At 38.7% G+C, this 27,624-nt stretch overlaps 1 protein-coding gene and 1 long non-coding RNA gene across 4 annotated transcripts in view; one reads left to right on the top strand and one right to left on the bottom strand.

Moving 5' to 3' along the window:
• Positions 1–17,498, bottom strand: part of VAMP7 (vesicle associated membrane protein 7) — a 65,121-nt gene extending 47,623 nt beyond the window's left edge. For both annotated transcript variants that reach the window (XM_002930693.4, XM_034649159.1), the window contains exons 1-3: positions 17,361–17,498; positions 6,618–6,772; positions 1,331–1,388 (exon numbers count right to left, since the gene is read on the bottom strand). In XM_002930693.4, the coding sequence (XP_002930739.1) occupies positions 1,331–1,388; positions 6,618–6,763 (204 nt within the window). In that variant the 5' untranslated portion in view covers positions 6,764–6,772; positions 17,361–17,498. The remainder of the gene's footprint in view (positions 1–1,330; positions 1,389–6,617; positions 6,773–17,360) is intronic.
• A 114-nt stretch (positions 17,499–17,612) lies between these two features.
• LOC117797460 overlaps positions 17,613–27,624 on the top strand; it is a 45,896-nt gene continuing 35,884 nt past the window's right edge. For both annotated transcript variants that reach the window (XR_004622462.1, XR_004622463.1), the window contains exon 1: positions 17,613–17,790. This is a non-coding gene — a long non-coding RNA (uncharacterized LOC117797460). The remainder of the gene's footprint in view (positions 17,791–27,624) is intronic.

Genomic DNA, 27,624 nt, shown 5'->3' with positions numbered 1-27,624 from the left:
AACTAAGCATTCTTACACTGGGGTCAGTGGTTCAAATTCAAGGGGTCCATGTACTTGGATAGAAAACAAATGACATTAAGTTTTAACTTTAAGTTGCAAATCTGAGTGTAGGTAACAAATCAGATTAGTACCAAACAGCACCTGTGACTGTCACTAATAGAAATCTTCTTTTCACATACCATCCGTTATAGATCTCTCAAAATATCATTTATACTCATCACTTCAAAATTATTATTAGTTATTAGACCTATGACTAGATCTTGTTACTTAATGGAATAAAAAAGCATATATATAACTATATCAATTTTTAAATACTCTGAATACTGCATTTCGATATAATTGGTTTTGTTTATAATCACGTATTTCATACATTTAAAAACATGGGCCTCAGAGAGGCCCATGAGTGTCAAAGCGGTCTGTGACACAATGAAGGTTAAAAACCCTGACCTATGGCAATCATGCCAATTTGATGCCTCTTGTCATTGATCAATTTATAAATAAATATGCAACTTAGTCCTAGCCAATAAGACATGAAAAGAAGTTCACCTTGAAAGAGCGGGGAGAGGGACATGTGCTTCTGAGAACTTTCCTCATTCTTACAATAGAGATTTGAAAAGACATAGTCCCTCTTCTCTGACACAAATAAAAAAGCATGTGGCTCCATGCAACCACAGGCGAATGTATCTAGGAAGAAGCTGACACTAAGGATAGCAGAGGAGAGAAATGATCTTGACGGCGTTAAGTTACTGAGCATCTTGGCCTAGAACCAAAAAACAACCTACTGATGTGAACTACAGGTTTACAAAGCTGATGATGACGTATTGTGATTTTGTTTTCCAAAGGTCTATATACATTAAAAAATTCACTATTCACATGAGCACTGGGTGTTATATGGAACTAATAAATCACTGAACATTATATCAAAAACTAATGATGTACTATACATTGGCTAATTGAATTTTTTTTAAATTCAGTATTGAATAAAATAACCTATTTAATATTTCAGATAAACAAATTTGAGAGGATTTGATATCAAAGGGTCATGATTATGAAGACCAATTCCCACTACACAATAGGAGAAACGTAGAAGTTGCAAGAGGTTAGTTAAGGTAAAACCCTACCAAAACTGAGCTGATTTGCATATATACCCAGACGTCAACTCTTCTTGTCATTTGCTGCTCCATATGATAAATGCAAAGTATAGAAAAAATTTCCAGCTATGGACAGTTATAATCACATCACCTTTGCCTACTAAAGATACAGATATTTAAGAAATAACTTTATTAACAGTACACATAGTTAAATAGCAGCATGTCTTCAAGTTACTTACATCATCAGTGATACAAAGATATACAATCCTGTCTTGGCAGATGTAATGAAACAAATAACTGTAGGATAAAAGATATAAAACTTACTGTGGTTATGAGCAATATCTCTTTCACTTCCATCTTCTATCTATGTATAAGCAAATTTGCTACCATCAATGTGACCGTATCTACAGATACTATCTTTTCTCCCTCTCCTCCTCCCCCATACACCTGTTTCTCTCAAGTCAAACTGAGAAGAATAAATAAGACATTAAAAGAAAGTCCCTACCCTAACTATGTAGCACAATGGTATGCACATTATCTGTTAAAATGGCAGCTGCAAAAGCATAATTGGACTCTTAGGGCCTCAATAAGAGATGACATCTAAGGAGGAACACATAATTAAGATTAACCTCCAATGAGCCATACATCTTCTTTGCCTTCTTTTAAGATCTCAGAGCAATCACTTTTTCTACCAAATACTCAACATTAACATTTGTCTGGCATCTACTTTGAGCCAGTTACTGGGTTGGGTGCTGAGGATACAAATAAGCAAAACCATCAGTCCTTGCCTTCACAAAGATCACAGTGCAGGGAATTACCAAGCAGCATGGTAAAACAGGATGAGCAGTAAAAGGCAGTATGGTGCTCTGGCAACATAAAGGAGACACCTAAAAGAGTTTAGCAAAGGGTAATGGGAAAGACATCCTGGAGCAAGTGATGTCTGAGTCAAGACCTGAAGAATAAGTAAGAGATGGCAAGGTAAAGAGCAGATAGAGAGTGTTCCAGAGTGAAAAACCAAGCACAAAGGCCTGGAGATTAAAAAAAACACACACACATAATGCGTTTAGTACAGTCAAATGAGTTCACATGACTAGAGTGTGAAATAGAAGGAAGAAACAAATGGCATGCACAGATGAGGCTGGAGAAGTAAGCAAATACCAGTTATGTAAGATGTTAAAACCTCATTATGCACTATCCTAAGAATAATGAACAAGCATCAAAAGGTTTAAGCCTGAAGAGAGTGTGGTAAGATTTGTCATGCAAAAGGATGTTTTGGCTAAACCATGGAAAACTGACTGAAAGAAGGACCAGACGGGAGACTACTGTAGTACAGCAGGTAAGCAAATGAAGAGGGAAATAAACTCAAGTACTATGGGCAATGGAAAAGAAAAGGCAGAAGAAACAGAACAGAACCGGCTACTGGAAATGAGGCAGATGGATAACTCAATTTTGCCTCCTAGATTTCTACCATGGGCAAGTGCACAGATAGGAGTACCTGTTCAATGATACTTTTAATGTTCACATAAAGGCTTGATATGAATTACAAGGAGGTATGGGAACTCAGGCAAAATGTCTTCCTCCACTACTCTTAACACTGTTCACATCAATTCCACCAATGACTTCGCATCGCCATATCCAGTGGCGCTCTCTGAAACATGATACTGTTGACCATTTCCTTCTTCTGCAAAGTGTTTTCTCTCCACTAGATTTCCCAACACCAGGCTTGCCTGGTTAACGTGGCAGTCTCTTTCCCGCTCTATTGATGTTTTCCAACATCCTCAGCTCCCTGCTCTTCTCACACACAGTCCCTGGATGGTGGCATTCACTGTCATGTCTTGTTGTTTTCAGCTACCACAATTATGATGATGATCCCCAAATCTAGATCTGACCTACTTCCTGACCTCCAAGCCTACATACACTACTGTCTACTAGACACATCCAACTGGATATACCATAGACAACTTAAACACAGTGTCCAAAATGGAAGTCATCATTTTCTCCAGAAAATTTGTACCCACGGAGTAACTTAGTGCAAAGACCACAAAAAGTTACAAGATATGGTCCCTGCCGCCAAGGAGCGTACAGTCAGGTGACAGAGACAAAAAGTAGAGAATGCAATTATAAGACAGTGTGGTAAGCACTACAATATGAATAAACAAAGGATGCTATGGAGGCAAGCAAAAAGGGGACACATGGTGGCCTTGGAGTTCAGGGTTTCTAGAAAAGGAAATATCTAAGCTCAGAACGGCAAAGTCAGATTTTTAAAAAGATAGACATATTCAAGTAAAAGGTAATAGCTACTGCAAAGAATAGGAAGAGAGAAAGAACCCAGCATTGAAATGCAAATAGCTAAGTATGGCTGGAGAACAAAACTGAAGGCTAAAGTAGTGAGATACAAGGCCAGAGAAGCAAGCAGAGGCAGACACTGAAGAGTCTTTCAAGTCATTAAGAAACTTTACCCTGAGCGCACAGAGCAAGCCCTGAAGAAAAGGAACGTGATCAGAACTGCCCTTTTAGAAGGACCAAATAATAATGAAGAAAGTATCTCATTTGGGACCCGTAAAATGAGCAAAAGTTTACCATGGGGCTGGGAGGGGGAGACAGTCCAAAAGCATGAAAAAAAGATAGAAGGGAAGCTTGAAATCACACAACTAGGTCAGAAAATGGCAAGGACTCCTATACAGATAAGGGTAAAAGGTCAGGAATGGACAAAATTATGGAGGTAGAGTTTGGGCTTTACTCTAAAAGCAATGGGTTTTAAGCAAGAAAGTGTAATTATAGGAATGTGAAATACAGATTTAAGGAGGGAGCAACTAGAAGCTGAAAAACAAGTTAGGAGGAGGCTATTAAAAATGAAAACTACAACTAATGAATCATCGAACTTTACATCAAAAACCAGGGATGTACTGTATGGTGACTAACATAATAAAAAAACATTAATTAAAAAAAAATTAAAACCAATAAAGGCCTAAACTAAACACTATGACTAGTGGGGACAGAGGAAAGGGAATGCATTGAAAAATCTCTTGTAGGAGAACAGCAACGATTTGTTGGGAGTCAAATATGATTCTTCAGTGGTAAGCTTAGCCAACTGAATGGCTGGTGATGTTGTTTAAGAAGAAAGAAATAGCAAGAGGAAGATCAGATTTCAGGGGAAAATGGTTGTCTTACAGTAAAATGGACTTTTTTTTTCAGTGTACAATAATAAGAGATATTGTTAATCAAGATGATGGGATAGGATTATAGGAAACAAACCAAGGCAGAAGGTTAAAAGGAAAAACTGAGTGATGAAGCCTCACTCCAGAGGATACCAGGCAGGACTGGATCAGGATGCAGGTGGAGAGGCACAACAGACGGACAATGTTGCCTTCTTGTACCATAACCATATTTTTACTGGATTACATACCCTAGCTTTCCTTGTAGCTAGATGTGGCTATGTGACTAATTTCTGGCTAATAAAATGTGAGTGGAAGGTATATCCCCACTTCCCAGTCTTGCCTCTAAAAGGACTGAATGTGCATTCCCAGGCATTTTCCTGGGAACTGACTTGGAACACAGAGACCATAAGCCTAGTAAGTTTTTGAAAATGCTATAAAACCATACTCACAAGAAGCTGGGACCATTTAACCCCTAAGACAAAGTCTGGACCTCTAAATTATACCAGCAGGCAGCAGACTACAAAACTTGTACGGTTCCAAAAGATGACACACTAACACCCATTTTGGATGTGGCCAGATGATACTGGACAAGAAAGAGCCTCCTGGAGAACAAAGCCAGGATTCAGGGAGAAAAGACAAGGGAGTTCCTCCAATGAACCAGAACCACTAACGACTCCAGGATCAGAATAGGGAGTCTTTGAAATTGCTGTGAATCAGTTACTGGAACACTGCTAGGAAGCAGTGACTTCTATGCGTTTCTCATTCTTCCCTTTTCTAAACGTGAGTTTGTAACAATGCTGGTGATGTTGTTCTACTTCTACCACTGTCTGTTGGGTTGGGCAGGGGGAGCAGGAAGAACATACGACTTCTCTTCTAATTTATGGTAAGTCACAGGAGCCACTGCTGGGCCTGATGGAGAAGACTGTATGTCGCCCAGACTCTCTGAACTGGATGGTGACCAGCTGAGTTTTTGGAGCCATTTCCTGCAGAGAGGATATGTATGTTTGGAAAGAAGAGTACAGCCAGATATTTGAGTGGCCCAAAAGAGTAGAATGGAAGATTGCAAGTTATCTCCTAATACCCTGTAACTTCTTCTAGAGTAATAGAATTTTAACTGAACATACAGCTGCACAACTATAAATGACAAATTCTAGCCTCCCTTCCAGCTGGGTTAGCTACATAACTACGTAGAGAAAAATAAAACATAAGCCAAAACTTCTGAACAATAAAAAGTCACCCTACTTCTGAGCTTTGCCTTTAGAAATACAGCGCACAGGATGTTAACAAGAACTAAAGGAGCTGCCTTAGCCCGAACTAATTGAAGACACTAACTGAAAATGACAGAACCACCCCACCAGCCTGGAAATACTCATCTCTGGGCTATCTCATTTAAGTAACACTGTATTTTGGGTTTCTCTCTTACGGTAGTTTAGACTAGACTAGATCCTAAATTATACAAGAAGCTAGCTCTGGAAAGTAATAAAAACCTCCTTCTGAGATAAGAACTAAGGAAATTAGGATGGGTTAAATAACAAAAGTTTTTAAGTATTGATGAGGAAGGTTGAGGCACTTTTTACCTGATTAAGATTTCCCACCTATGTCCTCCCCAATCCATTCTCCAACCAGCCACCAGAGTGATCTTTCTAAAGCAAAACCTGACCATGGCACACCCCAGCTAAAAACCTTCAGTGCCTTCCCACCACCCACAGGGTAAAGTCAATCTCTTAACACAGCCTATGAGACCCTATATGATTTCTCTCTTACCTATCTCTTTAGCCTTATTTTCACCATGCTGGGTACCAGTCGTAGAATACCACCTGCAGTTCTCCAAACATGTGCTGTGATCTCATAACTCTATACTTCTCTACCGGCTATTCCTTCTATCTAGAATGCCATCCTCCTATCCACTACCTTCCACCATCTATTACAATTATCTATGGATTTGACTGTCTCCTCCATTAAACTATAACCTCTATGAGGGCAAATACTGTGTAATTTCTTGTTGTATCCCCAGCACCAAGCACAGTGCCTCACAACAAGTACTCAACAAATATTTACTGAAAGAATGAACAAAGGAATATTGCCTTTTATCTGTATCATGTTGCACATATCCTAGAGCTCTATAACAAAGTCATTTTTACAAGTAACATTACCATATCTTTCTTTAAAATATTAATATCACTTTGATGATAAAAATAACAAATACAAATTTTAATGAATAGAACCAGACCATTTTCCAAGCTGGTAAAGGTTACTGCTCTGTCAGCTTACTTAAATTATCTACCAAGAACCTTGTTCTCTAGTTTTCTATTGTTCTAATTATAATACAGTTCACTTTCACCCTCTACCCATGCAGAGCAGAACTCACTTGCCATGTGAGTATGTTAGTTTGTTATTTTCAGAAGGTATCTTAGCCAGAATCTGCTCTGTCACCTCCAGGAAGTTTCCTCCACACCAAGCATGTTTGGCAAGGATAGTCGTTCCCCTGGCAACAACTGCAAAAAGAATGGCCATGGCTTCAATCTATCAAAAGGAAAAAAGACACACAAAACTTAGAATATTTCTTTGACATGATCTTTCAAAAGAAAACTATCATTTACCAACATCTACCTGAAGACAGTATTTTTTTCAACATTTTTTTTAAGATTTTATTTATTTATTTGACAGAGACAGAGACAGCCAGCGAGAGAGGGAACACAGCAGGGGGAGTGGGAGAGGAAGAAGCAGGCTCATAGCGGAGGAGCCTGATGTGGGGCTCGATCCCATAACGCCGGGATCACGCCCTGAGCTGAAGGCAGATGCTTAACCACTGTGCCACCCAGGCGCCCCTCAACATTTATTTTTTAATTGAAGTATATTTGACACACACCGTTACTTTAGTTTCAGGTATACAGCACAGTGATCTGACAAGTCTACAATTTATGCTATGCTTACCACAGGTGTAGCTACCATCTGTCACCACGCAAAACTATTACAACACACCAACTATATTCCTGATGGTGTACCTTTTATTCCCATGACTTATTCATTCCATAAATGCCAGTATCTCCCACTCCCCTTCATGCCATTTTGCCCATCCCCCTTCCCTCTGTCAACCATCATTTTGTTCTCTGTATTTATAGGTGGGATTCTGCTTTTTGGTTTTTTTAATGCATTTGGTTTTTTAGATTCCACATATAAGTGAAATCATACAGTATCTGTCTCTTATATTTCACTTACCGTAATACCTTCTAAGTCCATCCATGTTGTTGCAAATGGCAAGAGCTCATTCTTTTTTATGGCTGAGTAATAATATTCCATTGTGTGTGTATATATCCATATGTGTGTGTGTATATATATATGGATAAAGAAGATGGATATGGATATATGGATAAAGAAGATGTGATGCATTTTATATATGGTGTACATCTTCTTTATTCATCTATCAATGGACACTTGAGTTGCCTCTATATCTTAGTTATTGTAAATAATGCTGCAATAAACATAGGGGTACATATATCCTTTCAAATTAGTGTTTTTCATTTCTTTGTGTAAATACCCAGTAGTGAAATTACTAAATCATTTCATATTTCTATCTTTAATTTTTTGAGGAACCTCCATACTGTTTCCACAGTGGTTGCACCAATTTACATTCCCACCACCAGCGCACAAGGGTTCCCTTTTTTCCACATCCTTGCCAATACTTATTTCTTGTCTTTTTGATACTAGCTGTTCTGACAAGTGTGAGGCAGTATCTCATTGTAGTTTTGATGTAGCTTTATATATTTTAGATACTAATCACTTATGAACATACTGTTTGCAAATATCTTTTCCCATTCAGTAGGCTGCCTTCTAGTTTTGTTGGTAGTCTCCTTTGCTGTGCAAAAGCTTTTAATTTTGATGTATTCCCAATGGTTTATTTTTGCTTTTGTTTCCCTTGCCTCAGGAGACATATCTAGAAAAACGTTGCTACAGCCTATGTCAAGGAAATTACTGCCTACTTTTCTTCTAGGAGTTTTATGGTTTCATGTTTCACATTTAGGTATTTAATCCATTTTGAGTTTGTGTATGGTGTAAGATGGTGGTCCAGTTTTCCCAACACCATTTCTTGAAGAGACTATTACCTGTTGTATATTCTTGCCTCTTTTGTTGAAAATTAATGGACCATATAATTGTGGGTTTATTTCTGGGTTCTCTATTCTATTCCATTGATCTACATGTCTGCTTTTATGCCAGCACCATACTGTTTGATTATTACAGCTTTCTAACATAACTTGAAATCTGGGATTGTAATACCTTCAGCTTTGTTCTTATTTCTCAGGATTGCTTTGGCTATTCAGAGTCTTTTGTGGTTCCATATACATTTTAGGATTATTTGTTCTAGGTCTGTGAAAAATGCTATTGGTATTTTGATAGGAATTGCATGGAATCTGAAAATTGCTTTGGGTAGTATGGACATTTCAAAACATTAATTCTTCCAATCCATGAGCACAGAATATCTTTCCATTTGTTTGTGTACCTTGGAGACAGTATGGACCAAGGTGCTATAATATTAATGAAAGATAATTAATAACAGGCTTAACAAAAAGATCACAGTCTTGTACAAGCTTACAAACCTAAACCATGCTGATATGTACACCTATGTAGAGACACACCAAATATGTATACGTGTCTGTGTATATACAATGTATATGTCACACACACACTGATAGATAGGGTGCATTTACAAATTATACAGCACAATTGGATATCACCATTTGAAAAGCAATTACCATAAATAGTAAAGGGACATAAAGAGGTGCTTCATCCCTTTTTTTTTATTGAAGCATAATTAACATACAGTGTTATATTAGTTTCAGGTGTACAATATAATGATTCTGTGCATTACTCAGTGCTCATCACCATAAGTGTACTCTTAATCCCCTTTATCTGTTTCACCCATCCCTCCCACCTCCCCTCTGGCAACCACCAGTTTGTTCCCTGTACTTAAGAGTCTCTTTTTTGTCTCTTTTTCTTTGTTTTGTTTCTTAATTCTACATATGCAATCCCAACCTGAAAATTTATCTTAATAGGTCAACAGAAGTTTGACTCTAGATTCGGAATGATACATATTAACAATATTAATAGCCCACGTTTATTAAGTGCCTACTGTGTTCCAGGCACCATTTTAAGCACTTTATAACTCACTTAATAGTTACATCAATTATACACTATTATACTGACACTAAAATGAGCAAACTGCAGTATAGATGACTTGTTTGCCCAAAATTACAGTTTGTCCAAAATTACAGAGCTAGTAAGTAGTAAGAGTTGGGATTCAAACACAGACAGTATGGTTCTAGAACCCATAATCTTATCTCTATAGTATATACTGCCTCTACTATAAAGGCATTATCCATAATAGAAACAAACTGAAAAGAACCCAAACCTTCCACAAGAGGAATGGTTCTCTAAATTATGGTAAGATCCTTCATTAACAAAACATTTCTAAAACAATACAGCATAAGTCTATTTTTCTCGTGTTAATGAATTTGTACTATTTTTTCCACCTAACAGCCCCATTTCTTTGAGCTAATGGAATAAATTTATAAAAAGAGATGCCCAAGTACCTTCCTATTCTTCTACTAACAATTCAACTTAATGTTATTTGTTAACATGCTCAGTTTCATCCAGCAGGCCAGTGGTTCTTAAACTGTAAGGGAATGAGTTATCTTGGGTGGAAGAGTTAAAAATTCAAATTCTTGGCATCATCACCTAAAATTCTGATTCAGTAGGCTTGAGGTAAGACCCTGGAATAACATATTTAAGACAAGCCTATCTAGATTCAGGTGATTCACTTAACCATATTTTGTGAAACACAGCAACAGACCATAAAGTGCTTGAAGTCAGGGAATCCAGAGATTTCTTCTTGGAATCCCAGCACCGAAAGACCACACATAGAGCAGAAGAAGCACTCATCTGTCTCTTGAGCTGAACACCTCTCAGGGTCTCTTCTTCACTCTCTAAATGAGGGTGTTCTCCAGGGTTGTGTCCTTAGCCATCTTCTTTCTGGATTTCTCTTTACACATATGTAGTAAGTTACAGTTTTCAAATCACTTTCTCATACACTATATCCCTCGATCTTAAAAGCCTCAACCGACCCTACACATGCTCCACGTACTGCTCCATTTATTAAAATCATAATCTATACACTATCTCTGCTTCTCTACTTCTTTTTAACTCTTCAACTTACTGGGTCTTGCCCTCAACAGTCCACAAAACCATGCTTGCTGTTCAACAGCCTCTATGCTGCAAAATTCAGTAGACACTTCTCTATTCTCACTTACTTGACCTCTTAGGAATAGTCAACACCGCTGACTAACTCTCCTTGAAACACTCCCACACGTCTGGCTGCTCCTTGTTTTCCTGCTGAGCCTTCCTCCTCTAGCTGACTTCCAACTGTTGACTTTCCATGGGTCTTGGTTCCATGCTCTCTCATCCCAAGAAGAGCTATCTACACCTGTCATTTTAAACATGATCTATTTGCTGAAGACATATTGCACATAGAAAAAAAAAACAGGCACAATCAAGTTAAGGGAAAACCAAAGACAAAACCCAAGGCACAACAAATAGCTGAGGGAAAGGCAGACGAACAGGAACCCACAAGGAAGACTGAGGAGGATCAACTGAGAAAGTGAGAAGAAAGCCAGAAGAGTATGGTGGCCTGGAAGCCAAAGAGAAAGCAAGCTTCAAGAAGGAACAAATGTCAGTTCCTACCTATGTTTACTGATGCACAGTAGAAAGACTGTAAAGAGCCACTGAAGTTTTATAAAGAAGGAAGTCATTGGTTAGTCAAACAGATATGCAGTAGAGTAGAACAATAATGCAAAGAAAAACAGAGATGAGAATTTACATGGTCCCTGAGACAGATGAAAAAGTAGCAGCTTCAGTCCCTTAGAAACTTCAAGAAAACTGAATTTGGCAACAATACAAAAAAAAAAAAATCTAGTGTCTTGGTGGACCGTAAGTTCATTATGAACTGACATCAGGTAATTGCTTAAAATGCTTACATAATCCTAAATTACATTTAAAAACGGGGTGTCTTCATGAAAAAATGTTCAAAATCATTAGCCATCAGGGAAATTCAAATCAAAACCACACTGAGATACCACCTTACACCAATTAGAATGGCAAAAATAGACAAGGCAAGAAACAACAATTGTTGGAGAGGATGTGGAGAAAGGGGATTCCTCCTACATTGTTGGTGGGAATGCAAGTTGGTACAGCCACTCTGGAAAACAGTGTGGAGGTCCCTTAAAAAGTTAAAAATTGAGCTACCCTATGACCCAGCCATTGCACTACTGGGTGTTTACCCCAAAGATACAGACGTAGTGAAGAGAAGGGCCATATGCACCCCAATGTTCATAGCAGCATTGTCCATAATAGCTAAATCGTGGAAGGAGCCGGGATGTCCTTCAACAGATGACTGGATTAAGAAGTTGTGGTCCATATATACAATGGAATATTACTCGGCTATCAGAAAGAACGAATGCTCAACATTTGCTGCAACATGGACGGCACTGGAGGAGATAATGCTAAGTGAAATAAGTCAAGCAGAGAAAGACAACTATCATATGATTTCTCTCATCTATGGAACATAAGAACTAGGATGATTGGTAGGGGAAGAAAGGGATAAAGAAAGGGGGGTTAATCAGAAGGGGGAATGAAACATGAGAGACTACGGACTCTGAGAAACAAACTGAGGGCTTCAGAGGGGAGGGGGGTGCGGGAATGGGATAGACCGGTGATGGGTAGTAAGGAGGGCACATATTGCATGGTGCACTGGGTGTTATACGCAACTAATGAATCATCGAACTTTACGTCGGAAACCGGGGATGTACTGTATGGTGACTAACAGAATAAAAAAAAGTTTTTAAAAATAAATAAATAAAAACAGGGTGTCTTGAGCTTTGTAAGTACTATTACCATTAGACTCTGTGCTAGCTAGAACATATATGGAATACTGAGTTCAACTTTGGATACAGTATTTCAAGACTGGAAGGAAGGGCAACTTAATGGGTAAGAGACCTGGACATCGTATCATTTGAAGAATGGCTAGAGAAACTAGAAATATTTAACATTATAAAGAGAAGACTTAGAGGGAATGTGACAACAGCTTTCAAGTTTACATGAAGTACAGTCACCTAGAACAGGGAGTGCATTGTTTAGAATAAAATTAGGAACAATGGCTATAAGTTACAGGGAAGCATTATTTTGTTCAAGAAAATCAGTCCCCAATTAAAAAATGTCTGTTAAACATCAAGTGCACAGCAACAGAAACTTTCCTCTCAGACGTCAATAATAGTAATTTCTTACTCTCTTCTAGACTGTTAAAAACCTCACCTATTATCAAGTCTCATCTGCCCCCACTCTAACTCTCTTGCAATAGAATCCATAATGTCTTTTTAAGTTTTTATTTAAATTCCAGTTAACAGTGTAAAATTAGTTTCAGGTGTATAATTTAGTGACTCAACACTTCCATACAACATCTGGTGCTCACAAGTGTACTCCTTAATCCCCCTACCTGAATCCATAATGTCTTAATGAATATTGGGATAATAGAAACAACTGTGAAAGAATATTGCCTTTAAAGTGAGAGAACTTGGCTCTGCTAATTACTAGCAGTATGTGAATGTCTAATAAACCATAAAGTGCTACATAAATATACTATGCAAGAAAAAAAAAGAACGAAAAAGATAAGCCAGAGAGAAAAGAGAAGGAAAAAAAAAACCAATAATGAAATATAAAGGAAAGCCCTGTCTCAACACTGTTCCCCTGTTCTCTTATTGGTGCCTTGCTTGGTCCCAGAGCCGTTATCCCAGTTCTACTTCCTTCCTGCTAAGAATCCTGTATGAGTTTCCTGTAGCTGCCTTGACAAAGTATCAAAAGCCACAAAGGCTTAAAACAACAGAAATTTATTGTCTCCTACTTCTGGAGGCCAGAAGTTCGAAATCAAGATGTTGGCAGGGCCAGGCTCCCTCAGAAATCTATAGGGGACAATCCTTTCTTATCTCTCCCTAGCTTCTGGTAGTCTGCTGGCAATCCTCAGCATTCTTTGGCTTTCAGCTGCAGCCCTTCAATCCCTGCCTCCAGTCATATGGTATTCTTCATGTGTGTTCATGTCTTCACATAGCAGTCTCTGGGTCTTTTCTCTTATTAGGACACCCACACCACTATGACCTCATTTTAACTTATATCTTAATTACACCTGCAAAGACCCTTATTTCCAAATAAAATCACATTTACAGGTACCGTTGGTCAAGATTCAACATCTTTTTTGAGGACACAAAACATCTTAGAAACTCACTGTTCCTCCCAAATCATTCTTATGCTTCCCTCTACATCTATTCACAACACCCCAACTTCACTCCCTCTTCTCACCAAAACCTTTATCCCATCTCTTTCCTTACTCTCATTAGAGGTCTGTCCTTAGAGAGATGGGCCAGAAGGGCAACCTAAACTCCAACAGCTTGAAGTTAGAAAGGCCTGTTTCTACTGCCTAGAAGATTCCAGGGAAAGGACATTTTTGTTCCAGTTGCCGGGATTCAAAAAAAAAAAAAAAAGGAAAAAGAAAAAGAAAAGATATGCTATGGGGGAATCCAACTGAGAAATCTAGGTGTAGTTTTTTAGAGGAATTATAAAATTGTGGTGAAGATTTTTAAGTCCATTAAAGATTAAGAAGCTACCAACTGGCATAATAACTGAAATGACCTGAAAAGCATTATTTTTTAAAGATTTTTATTTATTAATTTGACAGAGAGACAGCCAGCGAGAGAGGGAACACAGGCAGGGGGAGTGGGAGAGGAAGAAGCAGGCTCCCAGCAGAGTAGCCTGATGTGGGGCTCGATCCCACGACTGTGGGATCATGCACTGAGCCGAAGGCAGATGCTTAACGACTGCGCCACCCAGGCGTCCCCTGAAGAGCATTATTTATTTAAAAAAAAAAAGGCATCAAGTTTCAAAAAAAATCTTAAAAAGGAATTTTTGAAATATATCCATTTGTAAGTAAGGGATTCCCTGTGTTGAAAACAAATTGCTTGGGGCGCCTGGATGGCACAATTGGTTAAGCATCCAACTCTTGGTTTCGGCTCAGGTCGTGATCTCAGGGTCGTGAGATTGAGCCCCGTGTTGGGCTCCACACGCAGCGCAGTCTGCTTAAGACTCTTCCTCTGCCCTTCCCCCCCCCAAAAAAAAACACACACTCACTCTATCTCAAATAAATATACAAATCTTTAAAAAACTACTCCCCATTCTCCATGTCCCTTTCTAGAAAAAAAAATACATAAAAATAAAAAACAAATTGCAAATAGCACAGCAACAATGCAAACACTGCTCCTCAGTGGAGGCATCTTCAAGTAGAGGGTGAAGATGGTTTTAGGGAATTGAGTAAAGAAAAAGGCCAAGTCGGTTTTTCTCACATTCAAGTCTGTGTGTTCTGAAGATTTTTTTAGTTCTACATTTTTATTGTGATAACATTAAAAAATGTACGTTAATATTCTAGATCTACACATATACCTTATAAATGAGTGATGGCACACAATGCCATGCTGTATTTGTATTATGAAGGCCTAAGAGCCAAGAAATTCTCTAAAATGACAGTGCCTAATTCTTAATGTCTTGGAAGGCTGGCACATCCTAAAATCATAATGACAATCATGACTCAAGCACTCTTGTGGTCCTGTTGTGTTTTTTAATCAGTTATAAAGATAAAATTTATCCTTTGCAGTAACAATTAACTGAAAGATGTCTCCATAATAAAAACCTTTTATTTGAAGGATTAAGACTTGACATTGAAAATGACAGAGTGGCGAAATAACAATTATCTCAGGCTAAGGAGAAATATTTAAAGATGTGTCTGTACCAAGTGGAAATCAAATGACACTATAATGTGTTGTATGAATAAAGGTTGTGCAACTGTTCAAACAGAAAAAAAGGTAGAAGAATTAACTTCTCACATAGCACACGGTAATAGTCAATGCAAAATCAAGAGACTGCATTCTGTATCATTATTTGTATTACTGCAAAGGAATGTATTATGTTAATCCTTGCAACAGTTCATTAGCAGAATGTTTCATAGGAAATACACAATGGAAATTAGATTGTTTCCACCCTTATTATACTATTAAATTGGCCCATTAAATTAAATGGGAAGGGGGCATGGAAAGTGCTCAGGAAAGAGATGGGAACCCATTTTATGGGAGAGCTATGGAACAAGAGAAGGCATAGAAGCAGAACAAACTAGGGAAGGTAAACTAGCCTGATGAGATGGAAGGGTCCACATCTGGTGAATGAGTTTTAGGGATAAGCACAGAGACCTTTTATAAAGGCCTTGTGTAAATGAAATAATTAGTGGATTGAATCAAATCGTTTTTCTATTTCAGTTCAACACATATTTTTCGAGGATTTACTATATGACAGCCAAAATAGTAGACATTGGAGATATGAAGGCCAGTAAGAAAGGACCTCTATGCTCAAGGAAGCCATTGTACAATGGGAAAAGAAACATAAGTGCAATAAAGTGTAACCAGTGAATAACCTAAAAATGTACAAAGTTATTCAGACTCCTTAAAGGTGTGTGATTATCTCACCCCGGGTGAATAAAAAATGCAGGTGTCAGCCTATGTATTAGGAATTTCCTCCGCATACTGTTAAAATTATTTCTCTGGAAGAGAGGTCAAAGTCTATTTTATCCTCACTAGCTTTCCACCTGGCATATAATTTTCCCTCAAAAATTTGTTAAATAAATGAATGAACACTGAACATGTTTTGGTTTAAACAACAGATAACTTTATATTCAGTAGGACCTGGTAAGAAGGATATTTTGATTACTAAACTGTCTCCTTAATTAAGATAAAGCAGTTGAGCTGCTTTAATCTCATCTAATCCCCAACTTCCGATCTGGGTCTTAGGAGGAAATAAGCCAACGACAGATAAACCACCAATTCTGATGTAATACCCTTGCAGGAGACAGAAGAATGAACAAATATGGCAGAGGAAAAGAAGAGGTATTTATGAAAAGCCTCAAGTCTGGTTACAGACTCGTTGTATTCTTGTTGGTGTCACAAATATTCTTTTATGGTGATGTTCTGAGACCCAACCCAATCCCTCTGACTTTCTCAGGATAGGAGCCTACCCTGTCAAGTCAACCATCTGTTCTATTTTGCATTAACCAGCACCACCACATCACATCATCTGGATTATTCCTGTTTGCCCACACACATACATACAAACATGTAAGATGCTGAGAGTAGCGATCTCCTAGGTTTCGTTTCTAGCTATATCCCTTGAACACAGAAGAGTCTCTAACACATATTAGCTGTTCAATAAATATTTATTAAACATATGAGTGAGTCTGCTCTCAGCCACAGCTATTCAAAGGGAAAACATGTCTCTGGGATCAAGGGTGGGACAATGGAGGTACAGGTATTTGAGGGCAATTAATGAGAGAAAGAAAAGGACTTGACAACTGATCACTAGTGGGCGTTATGGCAGAGGGAGATGTAAGGCATTTACCAAAGAGTCTAGTACTAGTACATGGTCCGAGTTTGTTAAATATTGGCCAATTATAACAATAACCTACAAGTCTGACGCTGTGGAAATAGGTCTGGGTAGAGATACTGAGTCCCTACCCAAACTGAGGAAGAGGAGGAATGAAACAATGGGCGGTGAAGAAAGGGCACGCGGAGGTGTACAAAGCCACGAAGGGGCTCAGAAGTAGGTGAAACAGAAAGTGACGTCATCAAAACAAGGGCGTAGAGACTAGTTTTTAGAAGACTCAGAGCTCAAGATTGAAAACACTAAAGAAAGGTCTTGCAGAATGCGAACTGAGGGAAAGTTAACATTTCGCCCTCCTGTACCAACAACTTAAGTGACGCATTCTGACACTCGTTAATTCGAGGCCTTTTCAACGGCACAAAACGCAGTTCGCCAAAACTGAACCTGCCCGACAATTCGAACCGTCGACACCAGAGAAGCCCAAGTCACCCTTTTGCACTGCCTCCTCGCTCCACCCCAGCACCTTCTCGTCCACACCTCTGCCCTCCCTCCGCCGTCGTCTCCCCGCCTTCTGCCGAGCGCGCCCCGTTCCATTTACCTGTCCGGGCACCCTCTGAGAGCGCGGGGGCTCAAAAGGAAGGGGCGCAAGTCAGAGCCGGACCGCCGACTGCCGGCTCCCAGAGGAGGCTGGGACCGGACGCCACCGGCTTCCGCGTAAAGCGCCCCGCCCGCGCACGGCCTCCTGGGAATGTGAGCGCTCCTCCAATGGGAGTGGGCCATAGGGCGGGGCCTGCTGCGTTCCCAGCCCCAGTACGTCCCTGCAGCCGCACTGCATTCTGTGAGTGGTAGTTCCAACTGGCGTATCGCCCAGTCTGTCACACAGTGAATAACTTGTGGTAAACACCATCAAGCGCTGTTCCTCCGGCAAAAAGAAGGATGCAAGTCCACAAAGAGTTCGCCAGCATTGAGTCGGTGGGATAAATGAACAGCGAAGCTTGCTCCGTCATCTCCGTGCTTAGTCTGAGCAGGTAACGTCTCCTGTTATTTCACAAAATAGAATTCGTGTTACAGGAACGCTCTACTTTCGCCACAAAATTTCCCAACCTCCTTAGACCCCTCAACAATCCTTTCTCTCATTCTTTTGCAATAATAATAGTAATAATAACCACCTCTCCTCCTACTCCTCCTTTCCTTTGATGTAAGCTCCCCTATCCGCGTCCCCTTTACATTCTTCTTCCCTCTTGCCAACTGCGTCTAGCTCCACTGATGAACCCTTCTGCCTCATGACTCCTCAAATGGCTCCCTGCTTACTCGCTTTTTAATATCAGCATTTAAAGATTGGCAGAATTTCTCTCATCTAAAATATTCCAAAGTCAATTTTCTCAACTCCACACCCCCCAAACCTGTCACCACACAAACTTAACCTGTGGTCTTTTTCCCACCTTTCTTTTCCAGTCAAAAGTCTCAACTGTGTTGCTAAAACAATAGGCACTTCTCAACAATTACCATATTTCAAACTTGCAGGATTTTACATTGATTATTTTCCTCATCTTTAAATCCTCTTACTATGGGCTGCTTTAACAAAATATCACAAACTGGATGGATTAAACAACAGAAATTTATTTCTTATAGTTCTGGAGGCTGGGAAGTTTCAGACAAGAATGCCAGCATGGTTGAGTTCTGGTAGGAACCTGCTTGGTGACTTGCAGACTGCGTCTTCTTGCTGTATCTGCACATGATGAAGAGACATCAGCTGTCACACATTTCTTATAAGGGCAGCAATCTCATTCATGAGGGCTCTACCCTCCTGCCCTAATTAACTCAGAAAGGCACCACCTCCAACTACCATAACATTGAGGAGCAGGACTCCAACATATAAATTGGGGGGGGGGACACAAACATTCACTTCATAGCACTTTCATTCTTTTATCTCTAAGATGGTGCACATTCCTCATTCCCCTCCCACTTTTATGGCAGCTCCTCATTTTCCTTTGAAATATTCATGATCCATAGTGCTCCGCCCTTTGCTCACACGTTTCTCGGGTGATCTCACCATTCCCACTGATTTGGTCGTCATCTGTATGCTGATGATTCTCACATATAGGAAGCCCAGAAAAGACTCCTGTAACCCAGGCTGAATATCTAATGACAGCTGGACATCTCTTTCAAGCACTTAAAACTTGATGTAGTCCTCAGATGACCTAGTACATTTCTACTCTCCCCTCTCCCATAACCTGTTCTTCCTTCTCCTCTAATCCCACCTCAGTGAACAGCACAACCATGCAATCAGTTGCTCACACCAGAAAGCTGGCTATCATTTTGAGTGATTTCACTCCCTCAAAGTTCACATCCAAACAATCACCCAGCCATATTAATTCTATGTCCTAAATACCTCACTTGTCAAGCTTCAGTTTTCTCATCTTTAAAGTGAGGATAATAACCGCACCTGTCTTCAAGGGTTGTTGCATTGATTAATGAACAGTAGTGCCAGGCAGAGAGTAAGCACTTGAGGACAGTAAGTATTTATCGAACAACCATTGTGTTTGTAACTGGTTCTCCTTCATTTGGTCTTACATAATGATAAATAACATTTACTTTTATTTAGTTTATATTCAGGGAGAAATAAAAGGAAAAATGAGAAATGGTGAGATAGTTTGTGCAAATTACCTCTACTCCATTCCTCTGTATTTTTCTAAGCATGTCAAAAATATAGTACTGGTCATGAGGCACTATACACATGGTTCTAATCTAATACATGCAGGATATACCATACCTTAGTTATTGTTATCAGCTCTGGGTGGGCTATAGACAAATTGAAGTACATTGAGAGAATTATGACTAAAATGATCAGGGCGCTAGAAATCAGAAATAATGTCTCTGTACCTATACTATCTCCTTCACCATTTCCCCGCCCACCCCTTCTTGTCACTTGAGATTATTCTATCTAAAACAAAATCACCACTTTGAAATTCTACTTAAAACCTTCATTAGCTCCTCATTACATACAAGATAAGGTCTAAGATTCTTAACAGAGAATTCAGGGCCCTCCATGATCTGGCCTCTCTCTCCCTCTCCTGCTTCATATTCTGTCTCTCTCACCAACACACTCTGTGTTCAAGCCTGCTTCTCTATGGTGGCATTCACTCATTCATCCATCCATCCAATCCTTTCACTAATATGTACTAAGTGCCTACTATGAGCCAGGCTTGTTATATATTCTGGAGATATAGCAGTGAAAAAGACAATGTCCTTGCCTACATGGAGCTAACACTTCAGTACCATGCTCTTTCATGTCTCAGTGCCTTTGCACATGCTGCCTCTCCTGTCTAAATCTTATTTATTTTTCAATACCTATGTCAAATATCACTTCTTCATTTTACATCAAAGTATATGCTTCTTTTTTCACCTTTATCCACCCTCTGCAAAGGTTCACTTTTCATGTTAGTATTAATTTTATTCATTACCTATTCTTTGTATCTTAGAAAGAGAATGAGTTTTGGAACCAGACAGTCCTGAGTTTTGAGCTCTGTGAACCCTAAATGTTGCCTCAATTTAGAGATTTTAGGGCTCTATCAAAGCCTCTCTTCTTACTCTATGTTCTCTCCTAAAGTAATATATCTGTGCTCCAAAACTTGTATTTCTACACAAACCTTTACATTGGAAATCAGGGAAGGTCTCTCTCAGGAGGTAACATTTAAGCTGAAACCTGAATGTCAAGAAGGAATCAGCCACAAGAAGATAAGAGAGAACAGAAATAAAGCCAGAGTGACTGGAAGGTAGTAGAAATGAGAGAGGAGTGGTAGGATGAGAGATCACACCAGGTTTCTTTCTGTTCTTTAAATACTGTGAGCTCCTTCCCATTTTATGATCTTTGTACCAGCTCTCTCTGCTTGGAGTTCTGTTATGTCTTATCTTATGGCCAGAGGGTCTTGCAAGGCTGTGGAAGCCAGAAGGAATTTGGATTTTATTCCAAGTGTAACAGAAAATCATTAGAGAGGTTAGGGCAGAGCAGTGATACGATCTGATGTAAGGGTTTTTTTTTTAATTAGCTTTATTTAGCATGCCAATACACTGTCTGTCCTGGTAATAAATTAATATCTACAGTTGTAAAAATACGTTGGGTAGTTTCCAAGAAAAATGCTTCTGGATGTGTATACTAACTTGCATACAGAACCATTTAAATAGGTGGCTTTATAGGTTTATAGTTTTCAAATTCAGAAATTCTGTTACTGTTTCTTTTTTTAGTGTTTTATTTTTTATTTTTTTATTTTTATAATAATTTTTTATTACGTTATGTTAGTCACCATACAGTATATCCTTAGTTTTTGATGTAATGTTCCATGATTCATTATTTGCATATAACACCCAGTGCACCATGCAATATGTGCTTTCGTTAATACCCATCACCGGCCTATCCCAATCCCCCACCCCCTCCCCTCTGAAGCCCTCAGTTTGTTTCCCAGAGTCCACAGTCTCTCATCTGTTACTATTTCATCAAGTTACTGAAGAATGGAATCCCTTCTTTATAATCCATGATTTTAGATAGTTTGAGTGTACAGAGAAAAGGTTTCAATTTCCATTTCAGTTCCTACAGCTACCAAGCCTGGAATTATAGAATTGATGGTTTAGATAACCTAATCCGGTCTCCTAATTGTATACATGAGAAATCTTCTGGCCTTGACAAAGATTACAAAACTAAGAAACTATGGAGTCTGGATTACAAACCAGCTCTCATGTACTAGATGCTCCAGAAATGTCTGTTGGGCTGAAATAAGATACATATATTACACAGAGCTCTAGTTCTATCTGGGAGATGCTGGTTTTACATTCCACTTAGCAGGATTGGATCCTGATGTGTTATTTTGTGGTTCACAAACAAATCCAGTGACTGTTGCTTTGGTTTGCAACAGCACATTGTTGCATTCTATCACTGATAACCAGTGCTGTTTATGCTTCTTTTCTCCTGGATATTTGTTTGGTATTGGGCAAATTTTCTTCTTGTTATGTGTTCAAAATAGACCTGCCTCAAGAGTGCCTGTTCGCCTTTGAAATTCACAATCAGCAGAGGGAGCTAACACATTATCAGTATCTACAAAATCATTGGCATTTGAGTATGGGAGAGTTCATATTTTCTTTGTGACTCATTCCACTCAGAGTAATCACTGAACCTGCTCTGTTTCTCTGAGCCATCAGTGGTTCCACCACCAGCTTTGGCAAAGCAGTTCTGAGGTGTCTTTCCCACACGGCAATGAAATTTCTCATGATATCAAGAACATGCCATTTATTTACATCTGCAGTAGAACAATGATTCTCATAACATACCACACACTTTCAGCATCCAGCTTTTGATGATTTATTGTTTCTCAGTCTGATGGCTACACATAGCCATGGTACTAGTAGGGGAAAAAACCGTATAGACTTAATTTAAACCTCCAGTGTCTATGTGCAGCTATCAGTAATAGAATGTTCACATTCTGGTGAGCCATTTTTCACTCTAACTGCCGGAGCCATTTCCCAAAGAACCTGCCAGATGTCAGTGCATTTCTGTTAGCTTTATATACACACAGGAAATTTACATATACAAAGGGGGTTTTCAAATTTCCATATAAGTTAATCTAATTTCTTATTTCTTCCAGCATTGTAACAAAGGAAATTTGATGACCCATCTCTCTTTATGTATTTATTTTTCTCCAGGACAACATTCTTCTGTCACAGTATGCCTTTAGTTTGGTTGCAGATTATAGAGGTTCATTAGATGTGCCCCATGAGTGCATCTACTCAGATTTGGCCTCTCATTTTCAAGACGATCTTTAGCAGTTACTTTCTATGCTTTACTTTTTAGGTGAAGTGATAGGATATTGTGAAAATGCTGGGAACATTGTTGCCAGCCACAAAGAGTTGACATCAACTCCCATCTAGAGAGCAATTTCATTAGCCTTTTCTAAAAACCACTGAGCATCCATATATAGAAATATCTGCTCTGGTCTGGCAAAATTATCTAAGCATTTTATTTACTAAGTTGGTATATATTGCTCCTCTCATTCGGTTACCAATTTTACCTCCCTTGGCTGTTGGACTTTTATCTTTTCCCAATTTTCAAGAAACATACAGAATATTCATAAGGAAATCCCAAATTTTGTGACCATTTCACTTTTTTACTTTTATCCATGAACTTTTAGTTCTGGAGAAATTTTCTCCACTAAATTCACTGAATTTTCTCTTTAATGGCATGGCTAACAGAAATGTATGTGACAGGAAAGGCCTGCTTCACAGAACATGAACATTCCAAAAAAGGACCAAACCAAGGGCAAGCCTGAGGTTTGGTGCAGCACTAACAAGACAACTCATTTTCCTAAGTTTTAAAGTTTCTAAAGCAAAGGTGATGTCAAATTACAAGAAGAGCTAATTTGAATTATCTTCATAACCTAGTCAAAAATAAGGGATACTAATGACTTTGAGGTAGATACTGCTGCTATCAGATAGCGAGTGATTAGGTTTAAGGCATAAAAATGATGAAATGGAGGGAAATAAAGCACTGATTAGAAACTATCCTTCTTTAAAATTCTGATGGAAAATTAAGAACACTTCCAGTTCAAAGTTCTAAACATAAAATCCAGGTATGTCACATCTTTTCGCTTGTTTTTGATATGATGTAAAGAATCCACATTCTAATGGAATAGCAAACCACAAATCTGGTGTCCCTAGGGAAGAGGCCTGTAACTTGGCGTTTGGTTTTTTCCACCTTGGCTCATTCCCAGTTGTTCAGGATTTTGACTCCTCAGGCCTTCAGCATTTAACTAATCATTCATTGGTGGAAGGGACTGGGATTGTTTCTCTACACATAAACTGACCTTTGTCATTTTATAATGAGAGAACATCCAGGCCATGTAGCTATATCTTCCTCATTCTTCAACTCTTACTTGGTGAGGGTGAAGATGCCCATATAAATTATCTTCACATGCACAGGGGTAGAAATACATCTCCAAGGCATGATCATATTGCAAGTGCATGATTTCCACCTTGGAACAGATCAAGTATCTTCCCACCTTTGAGTTTCTGTACCAACTGTTTACTCAGCACTGAATGCTGAACCTCCAGATCTGTGCACATATCTTTCTTGTAATTCAGGTCATAGCTTATATGGCCCCTCCTCAGATGGACTCTCTATGACCACTGATCACTAAACATTTTTCTGTTTTGTTATCTTTACAAAATATATGCTCAAAATAATTTTTCAATGTTTACTTGTTTATTTTCTGCCCCATTAAATTTTATTCAATAATAGAACATATAAATTCCATACAGGAAGGAACTTTATTGCTCTTGTCCACCATTGTATCTCCTCAAGGTGGTATAAAGTTGGTGCCCAATTTACTGTTTGTTGAAAAAATGCATACTAAGAAGAAGGGCTAACACTTCTCTGGTACCAAATAGTATTCTGTGGTACATTATTTTACTGCACTTACCATCGCAGTAATGCTGTGAACTAATTATTATTATTGTCAACCTCATCTTCCAGACAAGGAAATGGAGGCTCCACACAGCACAGAAACTGACGGGGGCCAAGGTTTGCCTATGGAGGTCTTGGCTTCCTGTCTGCCCCTCTTGCGTAAATTTCAGGAGCTCTTTAAGAGGGAACAAAAGGAGGACTGGGCAGTCGGTGTTGATTGCCTAAATCGAGCAGTCTTCAGGTTGGTACACAACCTATTTGCTTCCCTAGTCCTCCTCCATTTCTATTCCTGCCGCCTGGACTTCAGTGCCTAAAAGGGGACGTTTAGGAAGAAAATGCCGGGATAGGGGAGGGAGAAGAAAGTGTTCATTTCACAGCAAAATGGTTGGGACACAGTGAGTAAATGCTAGCGAGGGGCGAAGGTTTTTGGAGTACCTGCCCAGGGACCTCAGCAGCAATGCCCAAGGACCGCAGAGTTTGAAGGGGCCCGGGACAGGTTTGGGAGACAGGGACTGGGCAGGCCCAGTGTCGTGTCACTGCTGACAGCAGCTGCTCTGCAAAGGGTGTGCTGGAAGGACAGGGTAGAGCGCGCCCTGCCTGTAGTTCTCTTCCCTCCAGCCTGGGGTGGATTAAGGATGGCTCTCCTTAGATACTGAACGTGATGCTCGTGATCTGATTTGGGAAGAGTGCCAGGAAATGGGCTGAACCTGAGACCTTTGAGCAGCAAGGGGTTATAACAGTCAAGTACCCTAGGTTAGCTTTGGTTTTCTTTTGTATCTTTTAGTGCTTCTCAAAAACAGAGCGGATGGGATTTCATCTCCTTTCCCACCGGATTCACATGGAGCACTTCTCTGAAAGAAAGTAGACTGGGGTTAAAAGTAATAGGAGGAAACCACCACTGGAGTCCACCACTACAGTCTTAATACAGTAAAGCTCAAAGGGGTTGTTTGAAATCACACTGGAGTTAGAGGTTGCAGAGCTGGGACCAGAACCAGAGGTGGCTGTCTCCTGGACCCTTGCTCTCCCCAACACATCTTAGGGTTTTTTTTTCTTCCCACTACAGCTTTCAACTTTATTTCAAAACTGTACCTATGGTGGTTCCCTGTAAGGATAAAAACAAAAGTTTTAAATAACTCACATGTAATGGCAATGGTTTTCATGTTATGTTTTAGAGTATTTGAAAACTGTGAAAACATACGCAACACAAAGAAAATCAAGGGATATATATATATATATATAATGTATGTTATATATAATTTGTCCAACTTATTCACCTCTAGAAAATAATTGCACGGTGTTTTAGAAGCTCTGTAAAAAAAAAAAAAAGTGGCTAGAATTCATTCACACATCTTGTGGCTCACAGGAACACTCTTTCTCAACTCTACATTGAAGATTAGTACATCTTCACACAGCCATGCAGACCATTAACTTTGTTGAGAGATAAAAATGCTTTTTATAATAAGACTAAGTTTCTAAGTATAAGGGTAAGTCATATAGGAATTTAAGAAGTTTTAAAAGCAACATCAGGCTAATGGCTTCTATTTAGCTTGGCTTTATTGAATCCTGCTGAAGACCATGAACTGGGAGACTACAAACAAGGGTAAAACCATGTGTTCACAATCTGGGTAGAGGTGTAAAATAAACAAATACATATGAATGGTACAATAATAATTGATATGGGAGATATTTTATGGATAAAGTAGGCAGAAGAAGGAAAGGAAACACATTAACATTTTATTTATTGAACATAATTTATTGAGTTCTTGCTATGTCCAAGATACTAATACAATAGTACACAAAACACAGTTCCTGCCCTCTTAGAGATTGCATTTTTTGAGTTCCTACTAAGTGTCAGGCAATCTTTCTTACATTATGTTTATTTTTAAATATACATGGTCTCAGTTAATATTCCAATAACTCTGGGTAGTACCATTTTGAAGTCTACCTCTTGAAATTTCAGCAACACATGAAATTTATAAACAATCCATAGATGTCTCCTTATGTAGATACATAAAAGGACATGGTGAAAAATAATTAGAAAACTTAGATTTACAGAGGTTAGGTACTTTATTAAAGGTTAATAGCAAACTGAAATTCAAATCCAATGTCTATTTTGATTCCAGAGTCCCCTATATACCTTTATGCAGTGCATCTTACTGTGGGGCCAAGCCCAGGCTGACTTCACAATCAAACTGCATCTTAAGAGATGAGTGGGACAGAAGCATAATAGAAAATGATTATTGCTTATGTAATAAATCCCACAGAAGGAACCTTTTTTTCAGTCATTAAGGTAACATGATTCAGTTGTCCAGACATAATGAGAGAGTTATTCATATAATTTTAGCCTAATTAGAAAGGCCAACATTTAGGAATTTTTTTACAAGTTATCACGATGACTTTTATTTTGACCTCCTGAAATTAAACAGAACAGTTCAGTTTAACAAACTTTTACTGAGCATCATTTGCCAAGAAATATGCTAAGTACTAGAAATACATGCTGTCAAGGAATTAAAATAATATATATAATTGATTCATTAAAAACATGCAAGTATAAGAGTCATTGTGTCCTGAATTTTGTAACAATTCTGGTTTTTTGTTTGTTTTTTTATGTGGCAGATGTTTTTAATTGAGGCAGGAAACCTGTTTACATAAGCAATGGCAATACAGTTCTGGTTTAAATATAATTCACATGACTTCACCTTTGTGACTTTCATCTGTAAAATTATGAGGTTGTATTAGCTGATCTTTAAGAGAAATTTTTATGATTTTGCAGTATTGAAATCTATTGAGAAGTTTGCTTTAAGTGATTGCTTTTCTCTTTCTTATTTTCATTTCATTTTATATATATTTTTCTTTTTTAATTTAAATTCATTTAATTAATATATAGTATAGTATTTGTTTCAGGGGTACAGGTCTGTGATTCATCAGTCTTATATAATACCCCTATAATACCCAGTGCTCATTTGGGAGGGTATGTGTTGTGTTGTAATGCTTTTCTCTTTCAAATTTTGCTACATTCTAATGTTTGATACTTGATACTGAGGAATAACCCTGTTATCATTTGCTTTCTCTTGGTTAGCAGGTGCTGGCATCAATACAAATAGAAATTGTACCATGTTTGTATTGCCCAAGGAAGGCCATACTCTAAGAAATCCTCTTCATTATAGGATCATGAAGAAGTGAATGTAAATGTCCATTCACCAAGAGTTTGATGATTTCATCCCAGAACCATTGGAGTAAAACACTGATTTCTTAACACCAGTGTATGTATAGGACTACATCAGAATCACCTGAAGGTGTTAGCTGTTAATGTAGATTCCTGGCCTACAAAGTCACATTTTTTTAAATTTTTAAAAAAGATTTTATTTATTTATTTGACACACAAAGAGACAGCCAGCGAGAGAGGGAACAC

Source organism: Ailuropoda melanoleuca, chromosome X (genome assembly GCF_002007445.2).
Source record: "Ailuropoda melanoleuca isolate Jingjing chromosome X, ASM200744v2, whole genome shotgun sequence".
NCBI classification, from domain to species: Eukaryota; Metazoa; Chordata; class Mammalia; order Carnivora; family Ursidae; genus Ailuropoda; species Ailuropoda melanoleuca.
The sequence above is the reverse complement of the archived record's forward strand: the minus strand, read 5'-3'. Positions and strand labels throughout refer to the sequence as shown.